Source organism: Globicephala melas, chromosome 1 (genome assembly GCF_963455315.2).
Source record: "Globicephala melas chromosome 1, mGloMel1.2, whole genome shotgun sequence".
In the NCBI taxonomy this organism is placed as follows: Eukaryota; Metazoa; Chordata; class Mammalia; order Artiodactyla; family Delphinidae; genus Globicephala; species Globicephala melas.
This window is the reverse complement of record NC_083314.1, coordinates 79784809-79811755: the sequence shown is the minus strand read 5'-3', so window position 1 is coordinate 79811755 and position 26947 is coordinate 79784809. Positions and strand designations below refer to the sequence as shown.

The following is a 26947-nucleotide window of genomic DNA, read 5'->3' as shown; positions in this document are numbered from 1 at the left end:
AGGCAAATCTACAGAGATAGAACGTAGATTAGTGGTTGCCTGTAGCTGGGCAGGAGGGTTGGAGAAATGTGGGGAAAACTGCTAATGAGTATGGGGTTTATTTTGGGGATGATGAAAATGTTCTAAACTTAGGTTGTGATGATGGTTGCAAAATTGTGTGAATATACTAAAATCCATTTAATTGTATACTTTAAATGGGTCATCTGTATGGGATGTGAATTATACATCAACATGGTTGTTAAAAAATTTCTTGTGAGCTTATGAGGTGGAAAGAGGTAAGATGAAGCTCTGGAAAACTTTACGTACTGATTAATCATGTCTTTTTTGTCCCTCATTAGTACAGTTAAACAGTGAACCATATATATCTTACGCAGCACCCTGACCTTCTATACTTCTTCTCCCAACCTTAAGAGTAGGATAAAAATTATAAAATGTGGGATTTTTAAATCATTCTGAGTCATCTTACCAGTGAGTAGCTCTATCCATGTTTGGACAGTTTCTGTGGGTTCAGTTGCTTTGATGTGTTTGAGAGTTTCATCCAGTAAAACATCACCCGTTGGGCTGTCTGACTTTAGTAGTACCTTTCAGAAAAGAAGAAACAAGAGACCCTGGTTGATATACTTCATTCAAATTAAAGTTATTCAATATGCTATACATATATTATTGGTTAAGTCAAAGGAAATGCAAAGCAGCATAACATATTTTCTCTGTCCTCAGAAATTTAAAATCTAGTATGGGGTGATAATAGGGAGATAAAAAAACATTTGAAGTGGGCCCCAATGACAAACTGATATAAATGATAATGGAGAAAAGATTCAATAACTCTTTGAGCCTGGAAAACCAACTTGTGAAACAATTAGTAAAGATAGGAAAGTCAGGAAAAGTTGATGAAGTTTGGTTTTAACTGATATGGGAAAGCCAAGTTGAAATGTCTGGACAATACTTAACTATGTTCCTGGGGGTGGAAAAAGAAGACAGGCCTAGAAATTTGGGAGTTAATATATCATGGGGGTGATAGATGAAGCTGTAAAAGTAAATGATATCTCCAAAAGTTATACAAAGTGATACAAACTGAGACTTAGATGTTAAGGAATGGAAAAGTAAAGGAAATAGGGTACAGCCAGAGAAGCAAGAAGATGTAATATAACAAAGGTCAAAAACAGATGGGACTTTCCTAGCGGTCCAGTGGTTAAGAATCTACCTTCCAATGCAGGGGATGCAGGTTTGATCCCTGGTCGTGGAACTAAGATCCCACATGCTGTGGGGCAATTAAGCCCGTGCACTGCAACTACTGAGCCCACATGCCACAACTAGAGAGAAGCCCATGCGCCACAACTAAAGAAGCCCGCATGGTGCAATGAGGATCCCGCATGCTGCAACTAAGACCCGACGCAGCCAAATAAAAACAAACAAATAAATAAATAAATAATTTTTTAAAAGAACAGAAAGTTTCAAGTAAGAGGTAGTCAAAAGTGTTGAACACCACATATAGGTTAAAAGAGAAAAATAAATTGAAGCCTGAAAATTAGCTGGTGACACCTAAGAATGTAGTTTCAGTAGACTGCTGAGTATGACAGTGAAGTTGTGAGTGGAAAAATGAGTAGTAAGAAAATGGAGAGAGCGGTATACCTCATAGGCTAGAGAGAACTTGCAAAATACTTGGAAGAAGGGAAATTGAATGGTTATCTGAGGATGATCAGAGTTAAGTAAAGACTGAACTTGACCCACGTTTGCCTCTTCATATACAATACTCTATTTCATAATATTATAGGTACAGATATATAGAGAAAAATAATCAACACCATCCTAATGTGATTTTTCTGCATAAAAATGGAAGACAAAATCATGAATTTCTTATAACTCTTTTGACCATGGATACTTGGATTTCTTTCCCTGCTACAGGATAATTAAACCTGCTAGACAATGGGACAACTGAATAAGTAATATTTATATTGTCTCACTACTCAAATCTTCCTATTCATCCAAAATGGACTGTTGATATCTGCCCTTTCATAAGAGGATGTTCGCAGAGGACACTCTACCTTTCTGTCTAGTAGTCGCTTCTTACGCATGGTGGGGGGTTCTAGATAGATTCGACCTCGCATGGCCAGCTCTATCAGGATGCCCCCTCGCAGGCCAGATGATATGCAGTCATTCCAGAAAGATGTGTAACCCTAGGAAAGGGGAAAAGAGAAGAGAAAGAATGTTCTGAAAGGGATATGGACTTGCGGTAAGCACCCAAAGAATGGTCCACTTTGTTGTGTGATTCATTTCACTTCACATTACATGAACTCAAGGCAACGTATAAAATAAATGAAAAAAATCTCTTTAAGTCCCTTAATCTAACCCCCCTACCCCAAAGTATGACTTTCTGTCTAACTTCAAGGTCTTCGTGAATTCCTGTGGTTTGGCTGTTAGTTAACAATTGGCATGCCAAATTTTAATTTTTGAGAAGACTTTTGGTTTCTTTGATATCTGTTTCCATGACACTCTAAATTTCAGAGTGGGATACAAATAGGTCAAGTAGAAAAATGTATAAATCATTTGAGCCTTTTACGCCTCCAAGACATGTATTATTTGCAAGCTATTTTGATGGGTGGTGTAGTCAGCTCTGCCACTGACTAGTTAAATGCCGTGGGTATGTTACTTAGCCTTTCTCAAGTGCAATGTCCTCATCTGTAAAATGGGGGCACTGATATCTATCTTCATAAGTTTATTGTGAGGAATAAGTGAGATATATATAAGAAACCATTTAGTATGGTACCTGGCATATCATAGGCACTTAAATGTTAGTTTCTCTTCCCTAGGAACTATAGGGAATACAAAGGTATATAGTTAATAGCCACTGTCTTAAGGAGCTGAAAATGTAGCTGGAAAGACCATGCAAACTCCAGGAAAATTTTCTGTGATAATATAAAATTTAAATAAAAGCTCAACCGAAAATGGAGTAGAAGAGACAGGCATAAATCACTATAGGAAATTTGGCTTGTTTGTTTATTTATTTTTAATTAATCAATCTATTTATTTATTTATTGGTGGCATTGGGTCTTCGTTGCTGCGCGCAGGCTTTCTCTAGTTGCAGCAAGCGGGGGCTGCTCTTCGTTGTGGTGTGTGGGCTTCTCATTGCAGTGGCTTCTCTTGCTGTGAAGCACGGGCTCTAGGCATGTGGGCTTCAGTAGTTGCGGCACGCAGGCTCAGTAGTTGTGGCTTGTGGGCTCTAGAATGCAGACTCAGTAGTTGTGGCTTGCAGGCTCTAGAGTGCAGACTCAGTAGTTGTGGCGCACGGGTTTAGTTGCTCCAAAGCATGTGGAATCTTCCCTGACCAGGGCTCGAACCCGTGTCCCCTGCACTGGCAGGTGGATTCTTAACCGCTGCACCACCAGGGAAGTCCCGGAAGTTTGGTTTAGATGATAGTTTTTCAAATTATAAATCACTTTTGGGCTAGAGTAGTCAGAAACTCTTATGGGACTTGAGCTGGGGTTTGAAGAATAGGTTAAATTTAGCAGAGAAGGTGGATTTTCCAGATGAAGGAAGTCATCCAAATTTTACCTATTCTTCAAAAGGGCGTTCCAAGTAAAAGTGTCAAGGAAGGAGACCTCAAATATGTTTACAGATTTAACTCAAGAATTTAAAGAGAACTCATGAGATCAAGTTGGTTGGGCTAGGCTGTGGAAAGCCTTGATGCTCTGAACTTTTTATTGAAAGGCAATATTAAATTCTGAAGGTTCTGAACAAAGAGCTATGATTAACACAAGGAAGACCCATCAGTGTTATCAGAACTGTTTAACACTCTTTAGCTATCTTTGTGTGTAGCGTTCCCTCTCACTGGAGAGAAGGTGGGTGTGATGTTGGCAGATTCTAGCATGGCTTTAAAGCATCACCAAGACTAAGTCACTAGTAATAACAGTAATGTCTAATATTTATTGAACACTTATTATGCAGTAGATTTGTGCTAAGCTTTTTTGCATGCATTATATGATTACATCTTCACAACAATCTTATAAGGGAGGTTATTACTATTATCCACATTTTAAAGATGAGGAAATTAAGGCTTATGGAGGTTATGTAATATGATAGAGGTCACAAAGCTAAGTGGTGGCAAAGAATTAAAAAACATCTTTTAAAAATTCCAGTTTTCCACTTTATTGATTTGGAAGTTGTACATTCACTTTTCTTTAGGAAGTTATTTTTGAAATTTTAACATGCATGATCATTTAAAATTCATACAAGATCGAATTTATTTTTAAAACAAATCAATATATTAATCACTCTCCTAGTTTGCCAATATTTTATCTTTTTTTTAACCTCACAAATTAGACATCATTATTAGCATCATCGTTATTTTATACAGGTAGCCCTTGTTTAGATTTACTCGGTTGCTTACCAAATTCTTTGCTGACCATTCCTTCATGCATCTCAGACCTCCTTTCTGGTACCATTTTCCTTCCTCCTAAAGTAGAATTTCCTTAAATGAAAGTCTGTTGGAGGCAAACTCTATTTTGTTTATATGAAATGTCTTTATTTTACCATTGTTTTTAAAATACTGCTTCTCTGGACATAAAATTCTAGGTTGATAGTTTTCTCTTTATCACATTGAAGATATTATGCCCTCCTAACTTCCACTGTTACAGTGAGAAATCTATCACTCTTATTGATTGTGGTAGGCGATTTGACTTTTTTCTTTGGTCCTTTAAGGTCTTCTCTCTTGGTGTTTTGCAGTTTGACTACAACAAGACTGTGTGTGAACTTACGCATCCTATTTGGTAACATGCTTCCTGTGTCTGTACGTTCATTTTTTTTTTTTGCGGTACGCGGGCCTCTCACTGTTGTGGCCTCTCCCGTTGCGGAGCACAGGCTCCGGATGCGCAGGCCTAGCGGCCATGGCTCACGGGCCCAGCCGCTCCGCGGCATGTGGGATCCTCCCGGACCGGGGCACGAACCCGTGTCCCCTGCATCGGCAGGCGGACTCTCAACCACTGCGCCACCAGGGAAGCCCTCTACGTTCATTTTTTACTTCTCAAAAATTCTCAATTCTTATCTCTAAGAATTTTGGCTTTCCTTCATTTCCTTTTTTCTTTCTTTCAATCTTTCTTATTCTAACCTCCATGTCTTTTAATCTCTCCTTTATATTTTCCATTTCCTTTGTCTCTAAATTGATTTCACAAGAGTTAGTTCATATCTGGCTTCCAATTTACTCTCTCCATTTATATTTAATATGTTAAACTATCCCTGAGATTTTGATTTCAACTATTTTTCATCTCTAAAAGTTTTATTTAGTTATTTTTCACATTTGCCTGGTCATTTGTGATCATTTCTTCTTGTTCATTTTGTGATTCTTATATTTCTTTAAAAATATCATAGATACTTCATATTGGTTGATCATTTTAATATCTAAGGTCCTTGAATGACCTATTATTTGTTATTTCTGCTGATTCTTTCTCACGTGTATTTTTCTTTGTATGTTTGATGATATTTGATTAAGAGGTCCATATTTAATTTTTTTTGAATCTACGAGATTCTGGAGGCCTAAATTGAGGATATTTTCCTCTAGAGAGGAAGATCTGCACTTGCTTCTGCTGAGAGTAAGGCATGGTGGACTGGGAGACTGCCACACAACAGGGACCACATTTAAACCTAGCTTCTACATTTTATTTCAACCCAAAAGTTTATTCCTGACCACCTAATTCCTGAATCTCTGTACTGATCTGGTAATTTGCCCCAGAGCAATCTGGTTTTCATGTTTGTTTTTTGCTCAAGTCTAGGATTTTAATTTTGGTGTTTGTTTGGGGGCTCTGAAGATTTCCTTTCCATTCCAAAGGCCCAACAATACATTAAAAATTAAGTCTTACCACTATACTGCCAGAAGTAGAGGTCTTCTAATTCCATTTTTCCCACAGCCAGGATGATCTTTAAGCTCAAAGCTAATCATATAACTCCCTTCCCTTCTGCTTAAAAATCTTTCAAATGCTCCTCCCAGTCAAATCCAAATTTTTTAGTAATAGCTCTTAAATCAGGAGGCTGCTTACTAGTCTCTCTCTGGCTTCTTTCCCCTAGAACACTATGCCCCAGCTTTCTGGAACCATTTTAAGTACTCTTAATGCATCATTTTTGCCTACTGGCCTTTGCACACACAGTTCTCTCTGTCTAGAAGAACCAATACTCTTCTTTACTCAACTCCTCCTTGTTCTTAAGGATTGAGTACAAGGGTCACATCTTCCACGTCACCTTCTCCAACATTATCTTTCCCTCCACTCCATCCTTTGGGTTAGATTCCTCACCTGGGTGTATGTGTGTGTGTGTCTACTTCTCCCCTATCATTTATTATATCACACTGCAACCAACTGCTTGTCCTCAGTAGACTATAAATTCCTTAGGGAGAGAGTATATGACTGATATACAGTATTTCTCAATAAATGTTTTTTGAAAGCATAAATTTATGATTGAGAGTAAATATGTTAACCTGGCAAAAGGTCAGCTTGAATCATAAGCATCCCTAGACATATCCAAATTTCCTGAGGGCCTGATCTTAGACTAAAACCTGGGATTAATTCTCTCCACTGCCCGCCTCGTGGCTACTTCAGGAGTAATACTTGTAACTCCTCTTTAAGGAGGGAGTAAGCCTTTTATTTCCCAATTAATAACTTGGTTTATACAAGTTAGCTGCCTCATTAAGGTTAAACTATAACTTTACTTTATAATATATAACATACTTAGGCATAACTTCTATATAATCCTGATGACTTTATGAATCTCAACAGGTGTGCAAACATTTCAGCCAGTATTAAAGCAATTAGAGGAAAGTTTTTCTTGTTTTTTCATTTCTGCCTGACCATATAACTTCTGTTTCAGTAACAGTGATGTCAGATTGTCAACAGAACCATAAATGAGAATCCCTGAGCCTGCGTGCCACAACTACTGAAGCCCGCAGGCCTAGAGCCTGTGCTCTGCAACAAGAGAAGCCACCACAATGAGAAGCCGGCGCACTGCTAGGAAGAGTAGCCCCCACCTGCTGCAACTAGAGAAAGCCCGTGCGCAGCAGTGAAGACCCAAGGCAGCCAAAAATGAATTAAAAAAAAAAAAAAAAAGAAGCAATGGAGACCAGGATGTATAAACTGTATGTTTTTCAATAACACCCTTTCCCATAATAGTATCTCATATTATATAAAACTCTTCAAATGTTTTTTAACTTTCTTTTTATTGAATCATATGCCATAATAGAAAAAAGTATAAAAATACACATGAAGAGTTTTAAAAATGATTATAACTGTAAGTCCATTTTGCTCTAAATACATGGAGCTGTCTTGGTAAATTCTCAAACCATCTATAATAAAGATGCTGTGTTAAAGGGCCACTGCTTTAGTATGCAGGATGATCTAGCACATGTATACTGAAATTCACCATTCAGTCATTAGATTTAATTACCAAAGGCTATATACATGAGGGAAAAGAGAAAAAGAAAAATTTTAGGATCTACTAAAAATACCAAAATTGCACACTACTTCATGACCAACAGAGACTATTGGAGGATTGGCAGAATGAGATCTTTGGATAGTAGATTTTTTGTCTTGATTATAAACGTAATAGATGATTGTCAAAAAAAAAAAAGAAAAGATCATATTTTAGAAATGTATAATTTAGAAAGTAAAAGTCTCCTATAATCTTATCACCTCCACATAACAGTTTAGTGGATATCTTCTAGATTTTACATACATAGTCTATTATATATTTGTTAATATTACATACAGAAATAAGATCATATTGAGTGGCAACTTTTCCACTTAGCCATTATTTTGGATATCTTTCCACATCACTAAACACAGAGCTACCTCAATCATTGTTATGACTGCACAGTATTGCATTTTAATTTTTATTTTTTTTAACTTAAATTTTTTTTGCGGTACGCGGGCCTCTCACTGTTGTGGCCTCTCCCGTTGCGGAGCACAGGCTCCGGACGCGCAGGCTCAGCGGCCATGGCTCACGGGCCCAGCCGCTCCGCGGCGTGTGGGATCTTCCCAGACCAGGGCATGAACCTATGTCCCCTGCATCGGCAGGCGGACTCTCTCACTGCGCCACCAGGGAAGCCCAGTACTGCATTTTAGATGCACTATAGTTTTTTGTTTTTGTTAGTAAATTTATTTATTTATTTTTGGCTGCGTTGGGTCTTTGTTGCTGCCTCTGGGCTTTCTCTAGTTGCGGTGAGCGGGGGCTACTCTTCGTTGCAGTGCGTGGGCTTCTCATTGTGGTGGCTTCTCCTGTTGCGGAGCACGGGCTCAAGGCGCACGGACTTCAGCAGTTGTGGCCCGCAGGCTCTAGAGCGCAGGCTCAGCAGTTGTGGCGCACGGGCTTAGTTGCTCCATGGTATGTGGGATCTTCCTGGACCATGGCTCGAAACTGTGTCCCCTGCATTGGCAGGCAGATTCTCAAAAACTGCTCCACGAGGGAAGCCCCTAAATGCACTATAGTTTATCTACCCAAGTCCTTACTGATGTATGTATCGGTTGTTTACAATTTTTTGCCATTATAAAAAAATGCTATAAAGAAATTCATTTGTATGTATATTTCTGTTGAATAAATTCCTAGAAGAAATTTTTGAGCCAAAGATTATACACATAGAAATTTTTGATAATGCTATTTTATTCTTGTAAAAGGTTGGACAATAAGATTTCAATAAATTCAGACAGTCAACACTTTGCACTGAATTTCTGCCTAGTGAAGTATTCAAACCTCTTTATAGACACACCTTAAAACAACAATGAAGGTTAAAGATCTTAAAATTGCCTGCTTGGGGTAAAAAGAGGAAAGAAAGCAAAGAAACTTAAAGCATCATTAAAAGGAGTTTTTAAAAATATAGTTTGAAAATCCTTATGATAAATTTGAATGAAAAACAGGCAAATACATAATTGTATATTCAGGATTATCATAATTATGTAAAATAATGTCTACAAACCAACCAAAAAAGTGGTTTTCTAATTTTTCCAAATTATCTACACTGAAAAAAAACTCCTTCTCCCCGACCAAGTCTGAAGATTCAACATAAAAATTGCTTCACTTTCCATGAGAGAAAGAATTTTACTGTGTCTTCTTGAAGCCTTTTCTATATGCCCAGTTCCAAAGCCCAATGTCTGCATGATGATCTCCAGTGTTATCAAAAATTATACACGAAAAAAAAAGTTTTACAAGCAAAACAAATTTTATTTCATTTTTTTCCTCTAAAAAATTCCTTTAAGAAGAGTTAATTTACTATTTTCCTTTGAAGTGCTCTATAAAAAGAGTGGCTTCCAGGATTTGATCTAAATTCCTCTTTTATAAATTAATGTGATTCATTCTAACTCCAATTAATATTTCTATGTCCACAGAGCCAAAAGAGACATTTTATTTATTTATTTTTATTGGAGTATAGTTGCTTTGCAATATTGTATTAGCTTATACTGTTCAGCAAAGTGAATCAGCTATACGTATACATATATCCCCTCTTTTGTTTTGGATTTCCTTCTCATTTAGGTCACCACAGAGCACTGAGTAGAGTTCCCTGTGCTACACTATATGTCAATCCCAATCTCCCAATTCATCCCCCCACCTTCCACCTTGGTATCCATACATTTGTTCTCTAGGTCTGTGTCTCTATTTCTGCTTTGTAAATAAGATCATCTATACCAATTTTTTCAGATTCCAAATACATGCATTAATATATGATATTTTTCTCTTTCTGCCTTACTTCACTGTGTATGACAGTCACTAGGTCCATCCATGTCAAAAGAGACATTTTAGAAAAGAGATTAAGCATTAATAAAAGCTCACTCTGCTTAATCATAATGGGGAATAAGGAACTGTGACCTGGATGTTATTCTGGTTTAACAGATGATTTCAGCATGATTGGGAAGAATGGATTATAAACCTAGACAAATGGATACAATTTCTCAAGCCGCGAAAGCCAGGAATCCTAATCACTAGGCCATCAGGGAACTCTCCCTGCACCCTTTTTAAAATAAAAACCACTATCAAAAGTTCAGAAAATAAAAACAACATGGAAATGCCTTGTCAGTGAAAAGGAAATACAACATAAAGGAAAGCAACTGGTAATCTTTGAATATTCCTACATAAGCTTTAAATCTCATTTTGGCCAGTAAAACTGTCCTCAATTTTTTATTCTAAAAAATGTTTAAATGATTGTTAGCACCAAAAACAGTAACAGTAACTTACATGCCTTTCTTTTCCCACAATCTGTTACTTATGAGAAAATGGAATTTTCATTGCCACACACCATCCAAAGAAAGTTGAAAAGGGGGAGTAAAAAATCTGAAAATGTGTCTAAGGTGCTAAATCTACTTCCCTACAACTCCTCAAATGATTTAAAATAGATTTAGAAACACATAAAGGCATTTATGGTATGTTCAAACCTCAGAAGAGCCAAGCTAGGTAAATGCAGATATATCTTTTGTCTTCAAATAGATCTTTTCTCCCTAATTAAAAAGTAATATACATATATTTTAGAAAATATGGAAAGAAAAAAAGAATCATAAAAAATAAAATAAAAATTGCTCATAATTCTATCATCCTATTATCATTTTGGTGTATGTAAAACCAGATTTTTCTTTATATATGCAATACACATATCTTCTCTCATACCCACCAATTTTCCCATCTGCTTCTCCCCCCACCCCAGTTGTGGGGCTTCCCTTCATAGAACAGCTTTGTGTAAATTATGGAACAGAACATATACATTATAAATTTTCATAAAATATTGGGAAGTAGAAGTAAAAGAAACTGTGAGAGAGGTAATTTCTTAATCTTTCATAACAGGGAGTCAATAGGATATTGCCTAAATTGGAATCATGTGGTTTAAGAAAACATGACCCCAACACCATTTTCTAAACACATTTTTGGTTTAACATTTCCAAACATACACAAACTATAGAGATTATTAACCTCTATGTATCCATCATCTAGCTTCAATAGCTACCAGTACAATCTTTCATCTATACCTCTCACCCCAACTCCAGATTATTTCAGTGCAAATCCCAGCTGCTGTAACATATCATCCATAAAATATTACAATACTTTCCCCAAGAGATGAAGGAAAAAAAATGCAATACTTCACACCTAAAAAAAATTAATAGGGCCTTCCCTGGTGGCGCAGTGGTTGAGAGTCCGCCTGCCGATGCAGGGGACACGGGTTTGTGCCCCGGTCCGGGAAGATCCCACATGCCGCGGAGCGGCTGGGCCCGTGAGCCATGGCCGCTGAGCCTGCGCGTCTGGGGCCTGTGCTCCGCAATGGGAGAGGCCACAACAGTGAGAGGCCCATGTACTGCCAAAAAAAAAAAAAAAAAAAAAAAAAAATTCCTTAATATTATCAAGTATTCAGTAAGCATTCAATTATTTAATGCATTTTTAGAATACCTGGTTTGTTTGAACTAGGAGCCAAACAAGGTCCACACATAGTCTTATTTTTTTCATAAGCTCTTTTTTAACCTTAGTGGGGCCTTTTAGTAAATGATATCTTGTTTTGAAGAAAAGCAATATTCAGTTTAACCTCAATTTCCCTTTTATGTCAAATTCAAGTAACATTACACTCAACATTTTTTAAAAATGGAGTAAATCATACTACATGTGCTATTTTTTTTTTTTTTTTTTTTTTGCGGTACGCAGGCATCTCACTGTTGTAGCTTCTCCCGTTGCAGAGCACAGGCTCCAGACGCACAGGCTCAGCGGCCATGGCTCACGGGCCCAGCCACTCCGAGGCACGTGGGATCCTCCCGCACCGGGGCACGAACCCGCGTCCCCTGCATCGGCAGGCAGACTCCCTACCACTGCGCCACCAGGGAAGCCCTACATGTGCTATTTTTAAAGTAAAATGTAATAAATATAATTTTACTTAAATTTAACATAAAAAGAAAATGAACTGAAACTGAAGGAATTACTGAACTTCAAACATTTCCTTATTACATGAGATTTTCCTAAAAGACTCATTTCTAAGGTTAAGAAAATAGATTTAAGAGGTTGAGTTTTTTGTTTAAAGTAAATGTTTCAATATTAGACACATCTAATTGACTTCTCACTATAAAAAATAAAAGTTAATATTTCTCCTATGCTTTCTCCCATCTTTATTCCTTTACTTCCCAATTTTTAAATTATAAATTTATATGGCTATTATTATTTTTTATTGATATAATTGACATATAACTTTATATTAGTTTCAGGTGTACAACATGATTCTATATATGTATATATTGTGAAATGATCCTCACAATAAATCTACTTAACATCCATCATCAAACATAGTTAATTACAAATTTTTTCTTGTGATGAGAACTTTTAATATCTACTCTCTCAGCAACTTTAATATATACAATACAGTATTATTAACTATAGGTATCATGCCAAAGATTACATCTCCAGGACTTATTTATTTTATAACTGTAAGTTTGTACCTTTTTGATTACCTTCACTCATTTCACCTACCCACCCCCAATCCCTACCTCTGGCAACCATCAATCTGTGCTATGTGTCTATGTGTTGTTTTTTTTAATTCTTCATATAAGTGAGATCATACAGTATCTTTTGACTGACTTATTTCAATTCAGTTTGGTTATTATTTATTGAGTATTTATATGTGTCAGGCTGATTTAAACATTTTATAGAAGTCATTTAATTCTTACAATAGCACTATGAAGTCAATATTATTATCTCTATAAAATGAGTATAAGGAAATAATGTGGAAACCGAGGCCAAGTCAAATATTTAGTAAGTGGTAGACTTTGCATTTTAATGTAGCTATGTCTGCTTCCAAAGCCTGTGTGTTTGTTTTTTTTTTTTAATAAATTTATTTATTTATTTTTGGCCACATTGGGTCTTCGTTGCTGCATGCAGGCTTTCTCTAGTTGCAGCGAGTGGGGGCTACTACTCTTCGTTGTGGTGCGTGGGCTTCTCATTGCAGTTGCTTCTCTTGTTGTGGAGCACGGGCTCCAGGCATGCAGGCTCAGTAGTTGTGGTGTGTGGGCTCAGTAGTTGTGGCTCGTGGGCTCTAGAGCACAGGCTCAGTAGTTGTAGCGCATGGGTTTAGTTGCCCCACGGCATGTGGGATCTTCCCGGACCAGGGCTCAAACCCATGTCCCCTGCACTGGCAGGCGGATTCTTAACCACTGCACCACCAGGGAAGCCCCCAAAGCCTGTGTCTTTAAACACTGCCTATAAGAAAATTAGAAAATGCAGTAACTAAGCACATTGAGATGTATGATAAATGCAAGGGAATTTAGAGAATGCAAAGATCACTGTTTGATTTGTGATAGGCTTTGAAAGGAAATGTAGAATTTAAATTAAAACAAATTATGGGGACGGTAACATGGTAGGAATATATAAAAAACAAATGTGGGGATTCTGGGAAGTTGCAGAGTAGGAAGCACCAGAAATTTGTCTTCCCACCTAGACAACAACTGTATCAGTAGAATCTGTCTGACATAACTATTTCGGAACTCTGGAGGCTATTGAAGGCGTGCAACTTCCAGGGGAAGACGTGGATCATAAATTACAGTTAATTCCAGTCAATTTCAAATCTTAGTTTAGCAGAGGCTACCCATCTCCCATTCCCTCACCCCATGGCAGGCAGCCATGCATGTGTTCTTAGAGCAGCTTACATGCCCCTTACTAGGAGCTAGGGTGGGCAATAAGGACCCTGTCCTCCAAATATCAGATATCAGGGATCTGCATTCTGATCATGGAGGTGCAGACACAGAGGCCATTATTATAACCTCCCTGGTTTGCTGCAAGCCTTTCCCCTTCTGGTGACTTCCAGGTGATTTAAAGGGCTTATGTCTTTTCCCTCCTCTTCATTTTCCTTTCCCCTCTTTTTGGAGCCAGGTACCAAAGACTAGGACATTCAAAAGTAACTACATACACAGGGGAAATTAGAAGGTTATTGTAAATGCCCAAGGAAAGGCACAGGCTCAGAAAAGACTTGAGAAGACCTTAATTTTACACTTTAGGCTGATCCTCAGCACAAAAATAGCCTACAACAATTAAAAAAAAAAGCGCATTACACCATACACAAAAATCAACTCAAAATGGATTAAAGACTTGACCGTAACTTCTGAAACAGTAAAACTACAAGAAGAAAACAGAGGGTAAGCTCCTTGACATTGGTCTTGGCAATGTTTTTTTTGGACTTGACACCAAAAGTACAAGCAACAAAAGCAAAAAAATCAACAAGTAGAACTACATCAAACTAAAAAGCTTCTGCACAGCAAAGGAAACCATCAATAAAATGAAAAAGCAACACATGGAATGGGAGAAAATATTTACAAACCACATATCCAATAAGTGATTAATATCTAAAATACACAAGGAACACACATATTAATAACTCAACAGCAAAAAACCAAATACCCAATTTAAAAATGGGCAAAGGACCGGAACAGACATTTTTCCAAAGAAAACATATAAGTGACCAACAGGTATAGGACAAGGTGCTCAACATCGCTAATCATCAGGGAAATACAAATCAAAACCACAATAAGATAATGCTTCATACCTGTTAGGATGGTATTATCAAAAAGATAAGAGATAACAAATGCTAGCAAGAATGTGGATAAAAGGGAAACTTTGTACACTTGGTGGGAATGTAAAGTGGTATAGCCACTATGGAAAACAATATGGAGGTTTCTCAAGAAATTAAAAATAGAACTACCATATGATCTAACAACCCCGTTTCTGGGTGTACATCCAAAGGAAAAAAATCATTATTTCAAAGAGATATCTGTATTGTCATGTCTATTGCAGCATTTTTCACAGTAGCCAAAGTATAGAAACAATATAAGTATCCATCAATAGATAAATGGATCAAGGAAAAAAAATGTTACTCAGTCTTTTTAAGACAGAAATCCTGTCATTTGTGACAACATGGAAGAATCTGGAGGGCATTATGCACTGGAGATATTTCACCTGGAGGTGAAATAAGTCAGAAAGAAAGACAAACATTGCATAGTATCACTTAATGTAAAATCTAAAAAAACTGAGCTCCTAGAAACAGAAAGTAGAAAAATGTTTGCCAGGGACTGGGGGGTGGGGGGAAATAGGAAGAGGTTGGTAAAAGGGTACAAACTTTCAGTTACACGATGAATAAGGTTTGAGGGTCTAATGTACAACGTGGTGACTATAGTTGATAACACTGTATTGCTACCTACTTTTTTTTTTTTTAAGGAGAGTTGATTTACAATATTGTGTTAGTTTCAGGTATACAACAAAGTGATTCAGTTAGATAGACAGATTGATATAGATATAGATAGATATATTCTTTTTTTCTGATTCTTTCCTATTATAGGTTATTACAGATGCTGAATATAGTTCCCTGCACTGTTACAGTAAATACTTGTTTATTTTATATATGGTGATGTGTATCTGATAACACTGTATTGTACAATTGAAATCTACTAAGAGAATAGATCATAAATGTTCTCTCTCACACACACACAAAGGTAAATATATGTTAGGTGATGGATGTGTTAATTAACATGATGGGGGGAATCTTATCGCAGTGTACATATATATCAAATCCTCATGTTGTATACTTTAAATATTTTATAATTTTGTTAGTTATACCTAAATAAATCTGAAAAAAAAAAACCCCAGCAAACTCTGGGTAAGGGACATAATCTGATTTCCAGAGTTACCATATCATTAGATTCAAATGTCTAATTTTCAGTCCAAAAAATCATAAGACGGGCTTCCCTGGTGGCGCAGTGGTTGAGAGCCCCCCTGCCGATGCAGAGGACGCGGGTTTGTGCCCCGGTTCGGGAGGATCCTGCATGCCACGGAGCGGCTGGGCCTGTGAGCCACGGCCACTGGGCCTGTGTGTCCGGGGCCTGTGCTCCACAACAGGAGAGGCCACAGTGGTGAGAGGCCCGTGTACCGCAAAAAAAAAAAAAATCATAAGACATATAAACAGTTCAGTATGCTGACTCAAAGGAAAAAAAAAAAGACAGAAACTGTCCCAGAAAGACCAGATGGCAGACCTAGTAGACAAAGACTTTAAAACAACTATCTTAAAGATTCCCAAAGAACTAAAGGAAGATGTGGAGAAAGTCAGGAAAATGATGTATGAACAAAATGGAAATATCAGTAAAGAGGTTGAAAACTTAGAAATCAAAAAGGAATTCTAGAGCTGAAAGTATAATAACTGAAATTAAAAAATTTACTAGAGGGATTCAAAGGCAGATTTGAGCAGACAAAAGAATTAACAAACTTGGAGACAGGACAAATTGAAATTATTGAGTCTGAGGAACAGAAAGAAAAAAGATTGAAGAATGATGAACAGATCCTAGGGAACTGTGGGATATCAACAAAAGTGAACCAACGTATACATTTTGGGCCTTCCAGAAGAGAAAGCAAAAGGGGCAGAGAGATTATTTGAAGAAATAATGGCCAAAAACTTCCCAAGTTTGATGAAAGATATACATATAAATATCCAAAAGCTCAATGAACTCCAAATAGGATGAACTCAAAGAGACACACACTGAGTCACATTAAAATCAAACTGTTGAAAGTCAAAGACAAAGAGAGACCTTGAAAGCAACAGAAGATAAGCCACTTGTCCCATACAAGAGATGCTCAATAAGATTATCAACAAATTTCTCATCAGAAACGTTGGAGGCCAGAAGACAATGAGCTGATATATTCAAAGTGCTAAAAGAAAAAAAAAACAACAAACCTGTCAACCAAGAATTCTATATCTGGCAAAACTATCTTTCAAAAGTGAAGGAGAAATTAAGACATTCCCAGATAAACAAAAGCTCAGGGAGTCTTTACCACTAGGCCTGTCCTGCAAGAAACGCTAAATAGAGTCCTACAGGCAGAAATGAAAGGACACTGGACAGTAACCCAAAGAAGTATGAAGAAATAAAGATGTCAGTAAAGATAAACATATGGGCAATTACAAAAGCTAGTATTATAGTAAAAATGGTTTGTAACTCCATTTTTTGTTTTCTACATGATTTAAGAGACTAATACACTTTATTATTTTTTTTCCCAATGAGGTATATACTTTCTTTTTTTTGAGACTAATACACTTTAAAACATTAGTCTAAAAATGAGTATTAGTATAACTTTGGTTTGTTACTCTACATTCTGTTTTGTACATAATTTAAGAGACCAATGCATCATAATTAGTTTAACTTTCGGGGCACAAAATGTATAAAGATGTAATTCTGTAACATCAAGAACTAAAAGGGGTGGGATAGAGCTATACAGAAGCAGAGTTTTCCTATTTTATTCAAGTTAAGTTGGTATAAATTCAAATTAAAGTGTTATAACTTTAGGATGTTAAATGTAGTCCCCATGGCAACAACAAAGAAAATAGTTACAGAATATATAGAAAAGGAAATGAGAAGAGAATTAAAACATTTCAGTATATTTATGTTTGGTTTGAACATAAATTCCACAATTTGTTGACCAGTTTAACTTTGACTCCCATAAAGAGAGGATAATATTTGCCTTACAGGATCAAGCAAGAGAAAGTGCAAAATGTTTTGAAAACTTTATATTATACCAATAAAATATGAAGAGGGAGACAAAAGAGATGAAATGGCTCCCATCAAGTTTACAGAGTCAGTGGTTACTGCCAGAAGTCCAAATTTAAGTGGGTGGGTTTTGTCTTAATATCAATACCAGATATTTTAGAAGACAACAGTGTGCCACTGGTGGTTGGGGGAGCATACAGAGAGGCAGGCTCTCAATGAAAACAGCTTAAACTATATTTTCCTACTGTTAAAATAGGACATTGGTCTCCCAGTTTATTTCCTTTTGTACCAATAGTAAATAATTCTTTGTGGTTATATGACTAGATATAATTTTTAAAAAGCAAAACAAAAGTTTTTCTTTTTTAATAACAGCCTGTGTTAATAAAAACCACAAAACCTGACAAACGAGTCTTTCTGATACACTTGCCCTATTCACAATGGCAATACTAGTGACAAGAGATTTATTGTTCATTTTGTGCTATCAGGAAACTAAAAGACCAGGTCGTGACCTAAATTATAAATTACACTTTTAATCTTTTGATTTTAATAAAATGTTTTAGAACTGAGCAACTTTCAAAGAGGAGCAATTTTCTCCCTCTATAGCCATTCATCCACAAGTTGTTTACTGACTTATTGTGACTGATTTTTTTTAACTTACTGATTGTTCACTGAGATTTTTTTACCAGCTTTAAAAATGTTTGCACTTCCAATCTCCCATCGCTAATAAATTACAATGAGTAAATTATAACTGATGAAGGATCATTAGTAAGCTTGAAAAGCTTAGCATTAACATATTTTATAATTTAAAATGAAAGTTTTATTCAGTTTGATTTATCATTTTTATATACGTATGAAGAGTGACATTGTTTGAAAGAACGTAATTAGTAAGTACAAGAATATTGTTAGCAGCACTATTCATAATGGACTCCTGAATGTCCATCTACCAGTAGAATGAATGGTCATATATCCATATAATGAAATACTATCTTGCAATAAACTGAATTAAATTATATGCAACAACATGGATGAATTTCAAACATATTGGACAAAAGACTACATGACAGTATTAATCTCAAAACATAAAGTTTAAAAACAGGCAAAACTAAAATATATTGTTTAGGGATATATACACATGTTAAAACTACAGGGAGGTAGGACAGCATGTGATTAGGGAAGGGCACAAGATGATGCCTCCAGGATTCTGATAATGTTCTATTGATGGTGGTTACATGAGTGTTTGCTTTAAAATTGCTTGTTAAATTTTACATATGTATTTTATACACTTTTTGGAATGTGCTATATTTCACAATTTTTGAAAAGTTAAACAATAAAACACACAACTGGATGTCCAGCTCTGGTACTTGTTTCAAAACATCTGAGTTCATTTAAAGGAGATGGGATTTTTTCAAATATTTGTGATTTTTCTAGCTGCAAATCACTGAAATTATTACAAACATCCAGCTCATGTTCTTTTTTCCTAGAAACTGTCTCTCTTCACAGACTAACTCTTGCTTATCTTCAGAATTCAGGTTAAGAGTTATCCCCTCCCAGAAGTCTTTCCCAGTATATCTTCTCCTTCCCTCTCCCACCTACTACTTTCCACAGTACTCAGAACATAGTTATGCATATATCGCACTGTACTCCAACAGTCCACTGACTTTCCTGACCCCCTCCTAACTTCTCCAGCCATTCCCAGGCCACTAGACTATAAGTAATCTCAAAAGCAGGGACTATTGTTTTTGTTCTCTTCTAATATTCAGCACTTGACATATATGAGGCATTCAATAAATTTTTGGTGACTAAACAAATGAATGAAAATATATTTCCCTAATACCAATGAACAATACTTCTTGTCGATTTTTACTCCAGTGACATAAGAAATATGGTGAAAAGCTTTTATGTCACAGTGCTTAGTAAGCACTCAATAAATGGCATTATTAAGCAAGAGCTTTGCAAGGAAGGGAAGAGGGCTAAAAAACACTATCCAAATTTAAAAGATTATGGCCAAAAGTCAAAAGCATTAGTAGGTTCACTCCTCTTACAGGTAACTTAATTATAAAGATTTTCATAAAGAAGTTTTAAATATATTAGTAATTTAATTAAAGCATTAACTGTCCGTGAATCAATACAAATATCTATATCAAAACTCTTAACAAAGGCAATAATGACAAATAAACAGGATCTTGATTTCAACAGGAAATAAATCTATTTTATTTTGGTCAGGCTGGTGCTCAAGTTTAATTTTCTCAGTTGAGGTCAGTGTTACTGAACTGAGGTAACATCTAATTTTAAACATATTTGAAAGGTTAGACTCTTCAACATAAAAGTTTCTTGATTATTTCACAAGACAATGAAGCTTAATATTTTAAACTAGTCTGTGGCAGCTACTACTCAGAAGACTCTTAAGAAAGGATGACAGTAATATTTCACGAGCAATCTGACTATATGACCTGCTGTCATTTTTTTCTAGGCCTACAATTCTTGAAATATTAGTCTCATTATGTTATTTTCTACATATAGGCTTTTTAAAACATAATTTAAAAAATTATAGCATTAGGTTCTATACTTTAAACTTTATGAAACTCTTCAGCAAAAGTGAACTTTGAGACATTGGGATGCAAAGTTTAACATTTGGCAATTTTTTTTTGACATGTCACAAATAAACCATGAAAAAACAAGAAATTACATATATACCAAAACATATACTCACAAAGAACACAGAGCAAAAATATCCTTCAATTGTATACAAAAATGAAATGGACGTTGCTGTTTTCATCAGGCTGATCCTCTTTTACTTAAAGGAAAGAGTCTAAGTCTCGCCTGGCACTTAAAATCATTCCTACTCTGATCTGAGTCTAATTTGTCAATTCTGAATCTCATGGTTTTCTAAAAACACCATCTACTTCAGTCATACTGGTACTCAATTATCTCCCAAATTCATCAAGCTCATGAAACCTCTGCTCACTCATCCAGAATGTGTTCCCTTCCCTTCTTCCATTTATGTAAATCCTATCCATTCTTACAGGCCCAGCTGGTTTTACTGCCTTCTGTTCTTCCCCAGATTATTTCCACTTATGATGATCTCTCCTTCCTCCAACTTCCTCTGCTCTTACTGTTCTAACTTGGAAACACTTGCTGTTTTTTAGTTGTCGTTTACTTCTTTAAAAATCTTTTGAATTGTGAAATGTAATGCACACACAGAAGAGTACACAAAAGTGAAAAGCTCAATGATTTATCCCCAAGTGCATATCCATGAAACGTTCCCCAAGTAGAGAAATAGAAAACTGTTAGCACCCAGAAACCCCTTCATGCTCTTGTCTAATCACTAAAACTCCCCTCCTCCCCTGCTCCTCACTACCCTAACAACTATGGTAATCCCCTTCTTGCTTTTCTGTATGTTTTACCACCTAAATATGCAATCCCAGATACCACAGTTTAGTTTTTTGAATTTTATATACACATAATCATACAATATGTATTCTTTTGTGTCTGGCTTCCTTTGTTGAACATATATGAGAATCATACATGTTTTGTAACAATGTTCATTTTCATTCTATATAAAAATATATTTATACTCATTTAAATAAATGAACGATTCATTTTTATCCACTCTTCTGTTGATGGAGCTTTGGGTTACTTAATTTTTTTTTTTTGGGTTACTTAATTTTTAAAAAGACGTATTATTTGTTTTATAGTATATATAGACATATTATTTGTTTTATAGTATAAAATATTATACTATTTTATATTTACCTTAGTATTTGTATAATGCTAAGCACATTAAACATTGATTAAATAAATCAACAAGTGGTTTGAGAGATAAGAAGAAAATAAGTTGAGCTGGAAATCAATGTAGTATTTTTTAGAGAAAGTTATGTAACTGGCATTTTGGAACAACTATTACTACTTTAATAAATCAGAAGGTTTGACCTCTCCTATTTATGTACGCCTAAGGATTTATCATTTCTCATTCTTTCTGAGCCAACTGAAAGCTAAAAACTTAATTTATCAGCTATCTCCAAAAATAAAATTCAAACAATTCAAAAGGTGGATATTATCTGCCCATCTTTATACAGTATTTCACCAACATGTTGAATACGCACTACGATCATAGCTCTAAACAAGCTCCTTTATTTTTTTATCTTATTTCCTTAAGTTTATATTAACTATTATAAATTTAGGAACACAAAGACAAGTCCAAAGGCAGTTTTGCTACAGAACAGAAGCAAAAATTCTAGTACCTAGGTTCAGCAGGAAATTAATCATTCCTATTCAAAACTGAAACAAACAAAACAGCATTTTAGATCTAATATGCTCTTCTGTTTTAGTGATTGAATGTTTCCTAGGCACCGTGTAAACATCTCAAAATAGTATTTATACCACCTAATCTTCAGACCTACTCTGACTTTCTCTTAGAGAGTCAGTTTTGCTTTTTCATTTATTTGACTTTTATAAAACTAGACCCTCACCAACTTTCTCAGCAAACAGGAATATATTCTTCCGGGTAAGATTTTATGATATATTTGCATCTTGGCCAAGTACACATGGGAATGTCTCTAACGTTAGTTTTAATAATACACAGGCTATAACAAGTCTTTTAATTTCTGTTCAAGTTGGTAATTTAACATGACAAAAATCAGAGAAGGGAAAAATGGTAAAGAAAAACTAAACTAAACTAAAATAAGGGTATTCTCAAGTTGAGGAGTCAATGTAGAAAAGAACAGATATTACTGGATGTATGTAACCAATTCATTTCTAAGAACAACAATCAAAGCCACATTTAGTATTTTTTTAATATAAAGTAACATTTTAATTTGATAAGTTTTCAAAACTGAGGCCAATAATAAATATGCCTCTTTTTGTACTCACCAAAGTCTTCTTAACAAGGAAGTAGATTATTTAAAATATTATTTGTATATCCTTTTTTTTTTGGCTGCACTGCACAGCATGTGAGATCTTAGTTCCCCAACCAGGGATCAAACCTTCGCCCCCTACTTTGGAAGCGCGGAGTCTTAACCACTGGACCACCAGGGAAGCCCCTATTTGTATATTTTTATAACCTCTTCATTAGCGAAGAAAGTGATGGGAAAACACAATAAAAAGTTAAATTACAAGTGAAGGATAATGTATACTACTAATAGAAAAGCCAAGAAAATATTTGGTTGTATCACAAGATTTGCTATCTCGACTAATTTCATTATAAAATAGATGTTCTGTTAATAAGGGAAAAATTAGAAAAAAGGGAAAGCTGTAATTAATTTTAAAACATTTTCTAAAATAATCCTCATCAATTGTTGATATTTAACTTCTAAAAATCCACAGAATAGAGGGACTTCCCTGGTGGTCCAGTGGTTAAGACTCCTCGCTCCCAGTGCAAGGGGTCCAGGTTCCTGGTCAGGGAACTAGATCCCACAGGCCACAACTAAGGTTTTCATGCTGCAATTAAAGATCCCACGTGCCATCAACTAAAGATCCTGCACGCGGCAACAAAGATCCCACATGCTGCAGCTAAGACCCGGCACGGCCAAATAAATAAATAAATATTTTTAAAAAAAATAGCTGCTCTGCTTGTCCAAAACCACTAATAAAAATAAAGATACACAGAATAGAATAAGAGTTATTCTTCTGTATTATAAGAAACCAACCCCTGTTTATTTTTGTAAGACAGCTAATCATACATGTTCCTTGTCTTCTCATTTAAAAGACTTTTCTCCCCAAAGCTCAAGAAGACTTCAATGTGTGAGCCCTCTTTCTTAGTTTAATAAGAGGTTATTTCACCATCAATCTCACTTGGGAAACTACAAGTACAAACACTTTATACTGTGTTACATCTTCTAAAATTCTGGAGTAATTTTGTAATTAAATTATACTTCAAGAATTATACTTCTGGATTTTACCCTCCAAGTATCAACCATCCTCCCAAACTCCCCCATCCCCCAGATGGCTGAAGCACAATTCTAAGGCCAATTTAGTATTAATGAAAATATTTTATCAGATTACTTCCTAAAAACATTCCAATATTTAAGTCTTTGAGACAGCATAGCAAATCCAATTGCATTACCTCTTTATCTTTTAGTCCCAGGAGCAATACTTCTTCCATAAGCGTGAGGCGGATATCCTTAGAGTCTTCAGTGTCCTCATTGTCTTGACTTCTGTCTTGATTAGTGTCTTCCTCACTTTCCACCTTCTTTTCAGAGTTCTTCCCTCCTTCTGTACGACGGGCCCGGTGAGTTAAAGTGGTCATTCTTACCTGTCTCTGGAGGGGGTGATGAAAAAATATCTATATGTGTGCTTATGTAAATAAACATCTAGATATTCATAAATGCATACTAAAAATATATATAGGTAAGAAATATTTACAAACTTAAATAAAGAAAGGAAAGAGTAATGACCAGAAAAAATTAGGTGGATAACAATATCTTTTCCAAAGTAAAATAGGTTGAACTCCACTGGAGGCATTGACAAGAAATCAAATCATTAATTCTAAAGACCAGTAGAAAGGACCGACTTTTTTTTTTCTTTTTTTGTGGTACGCGGGCCTCTCACTGTTGTGGCCTCTCCCATTGCGGAGCACAGGCTCCGGACGCACAGGCTCAGCGGCCATGGCTCACGGGCCCAGCCGCTCCGCGGCATGTGGGATCTTCCCGGACCGGGGCACGAACCCGTGTCCCCTGCATCGGCAAGTGGACTCTCAACCACTGCGCCACAAGGGAAGCCCAGGACCGACTTTTAAGCGTGCTGATTTCTTGTGCATAACCTAATCACATAATCATTGTGATTCCTTTCACAAAATGGATTCTCCCCAAGTTAAATAATATGGAACAGCAAAAAATTGTGAGCATCCAGCTCCGAAGAGCATACAGTAATTTATGTGCAATTTCTATAAATATTCAACAGTTCATTATAAAACATACAAAAAAATAGTGAAAAAAAATTAAGAAAAACTAAATAGAAATATATGTTCTAATATTTCCTTCCCAAACCCTAATGACTCATTTCATGCATTCACTTTGGAGATTACCAGTCTACAGAATAACACTCAGATCATGTGTAGTAACTTTCATCTCTATCCCTTGGCTAGCCACCTTGCAAATACACAAACAGCTGACAACAGAAAGCACTGGCAAGAGAATGTTAAAAGATTAGCAGATTCTTTCTCAAGTACAAAAAAAATCAGAGCACAAGCCCTTTTATACCATGCACTATAGTTTTTTTAAAATCTACAGTCAAGAGAAATTGCACTACCATGTGTGATAAAGTTTAAAGTTAGCATACTTTAGATATATCTAAATGTCATTTTTAAGATGAAATACAATAAATATTTTAAATCAGCAATTACTGAAAATAGCTTTTTCAAGATCAAAAGAATGCATTCAAGAGACTGGATCCCATTCTATCTTCTAGTAATATCTTCCATTACTCCCAATTATGTACTGTTAAACCATTTCTCAAACATGTCCATGCCTTCCACCTCTCTCCTTTGTACAGGCTGGAGTTCTCTCCCTTTTCCCTTCCTTTCTAAATTCTACACATTCTTCAAAGTCCTATTGAGGACCCACTGTAAAGCCTTCAGTGAATCTGCTTCTCCATTACCCCTATGTCCCATAGCCAGAATAGGTCTCTCCTCAGCTGTACGTTCACACAACTTTATTTATACTTACTTCCTTTAAAGTATTTATTATAGTCTTTCTTTTGGTATGGCTGTCTCTCAACTGTAAACTTCTTGAGGGCAGGGATATTGTCTTCTTGGGTTTTTATATTCTCCATAGCAACTAGCACAATGTCTTTAACGTTGTAACTGCTCGATAAATATATACTGATTAAAATGAATACTCAGAAATGCATGTAAACGTTTAAAAAAGAAATACAAATGAAGTGACTTACAAAAGATTCTTTGTACAAGGCTATATTTCAAATAATTCTTGGCGGGAGGTGGGAAGAAGAGTGAAAGAGGAAGAGAAGCATGAAATAAATGCTTAAAGGCACTAACCCTATCTGGCACGGTGAATAGAGCTCATATCCTAACCCAATCCAAGAAACTTTAAATCTTCAGGGCAAAAAAATAATGGGGCATTTTCTTTGAAACATTAATCGCCCTTGGACATTTACTAGTTAAAGACCCTATTTGAAAAAAAAAACCCAAGGGCCCCAAAATTAAATAAATAAAAACCTCCCTCTCCCCACAAAATGAAAAATTTGGAGGTTTTTTTTTTTTCGACGTTAGAAAATGTATTGATATTTCCCCCGTTGCTTACCTGACGTTATTTCCTGGGTTACGGCCAAACTCAGGCTGCAGCTTGCGCTCTATTTCAGGGGGACACCTGTCCCCACCCCACCCCCCCACCCCCGACCGAGTAGGTGAAAAACTTCTCAGCCACGCAGAGAGAACAAACTTCCTGATCCTTCGATGCACAGAAGGAATAACACATCAGCTTCCTCAGGATCACTAAGCAACCTACCTTGGTTTCTTCATTGGACCAATCAGAAACCTCCAAGGTTGAGTTCAGCCAATCGGAGCTTACGAGGGGAGGCTTTCCCCCCGCCCGGCTACTGCGTTGCGATCCAGACAAACACCACCAAAAGGAGGCAGGTTTGGGCTCAACCTGACAGCTGGTCAATCCAATGAAGGAACCTTGGTAGAGAAAGGAAAGAGGGCTGCGCTCCCCACCCTCCATTAAACCGGCCAATCAAAGCGTTCGGTGAGCTATCACCAGCTGCCGATCTACAAAGGTTTCTGTTGGTCAACCTCAGTGTAGCAGGTGTGTTACTGTAGCAGTGTATACTGTACTGTGACAATTAGGTGAGATGGGTTGGGATCCAATAAAGCTAAGAATACATAAACATTTAAAAATTGGTTGTTTTCGACAGTTAGCTTATCCCTAACTTTCCTGTTCCAGAAAAAACCGATCTGGGTCAGTTTGTGGACGTTTACTTGGTTTACATTAAACAGAATAGGCACATTTCTACCATAGCATTCATTCTAACATTCGCTATTAGTGCTTGTTACTGGCAAGCCCACGGATAATAATATGTTTTTAGAATATGGCTGCTGAAAATGCAAGAGGCAAACAGACCAAGTTTTAAGCTTTTCTTTTCTAGAGCACAGAAAACAGTCAAGTCTGGAACCGGGTCCCAGGTTTCTCACTAAAAGCACAGTATCTTTCACTACCACTCAAAAGTTCTAGAAAGCGTGCTCAACTCTTGCAAAGTAACATCTACTGAAATGATCTCAAAATTAGTGCCTAAAAATTTTCTGCTATTTAAATAAAAATTAGAAGCCATGAAAGAGTCTAGATGCTGAACAACATTTTATTTATGCTGCCAAAAATGGCAGACTTTAAAATCATTTTCTCTTGTAGTAAAAAATGTTAAAAGTTAAAGCACCAATTTTTAATTGTACATTATATATTATCATGTTAATACACTATATCAAAGTACTG

General features: G+C 36.2%; 1 protein-coding gene across 3 annotated transcripts in view; it reads right to left on the bottom strand.

Annotated features, from left to right (window-relative positions):
- GOLPH3L (golgi phosphoprotein 3 like) overlaps positions 1 to 25849 on the bottom strand; it is a 38183-nt gene extending 12334 nt beyond the window's left edge. Inside the window, exons 1-4 of one of the 3 annotated variants that reach the window (XM_030846235.3) lie at positions 25763 to 25849; positions 23569 to 23763; positions 2043 to 2174; positions 467 to 581 (exon numbers count right to left, since the gene is read on the bottom strand). In XM_030846235.3, the coding sequence (XP_030702095.1) occupies positions 467 to 581; positions 2043 to 2174; positions 23569 to 23751 (430 nt within the window). In that variant the 5' untranslated portion in view covers positions 23752 to 23763; positions 25763 to 25849. Of the gene's footprint in view, positions 1 to 466; positions 582 to 2042; positions 2175 to 23568; positions 23764 to 25168; positions 25265 to 25762 lie in introns of those variants that run through there. The other 2 variants (XM_060299883.2, XM_030846236.3) reach the window with 2 other exon arrangements.
- Between the last annotated feature and the right edge of the window lie 1098 nt (positions 25850 to 26947).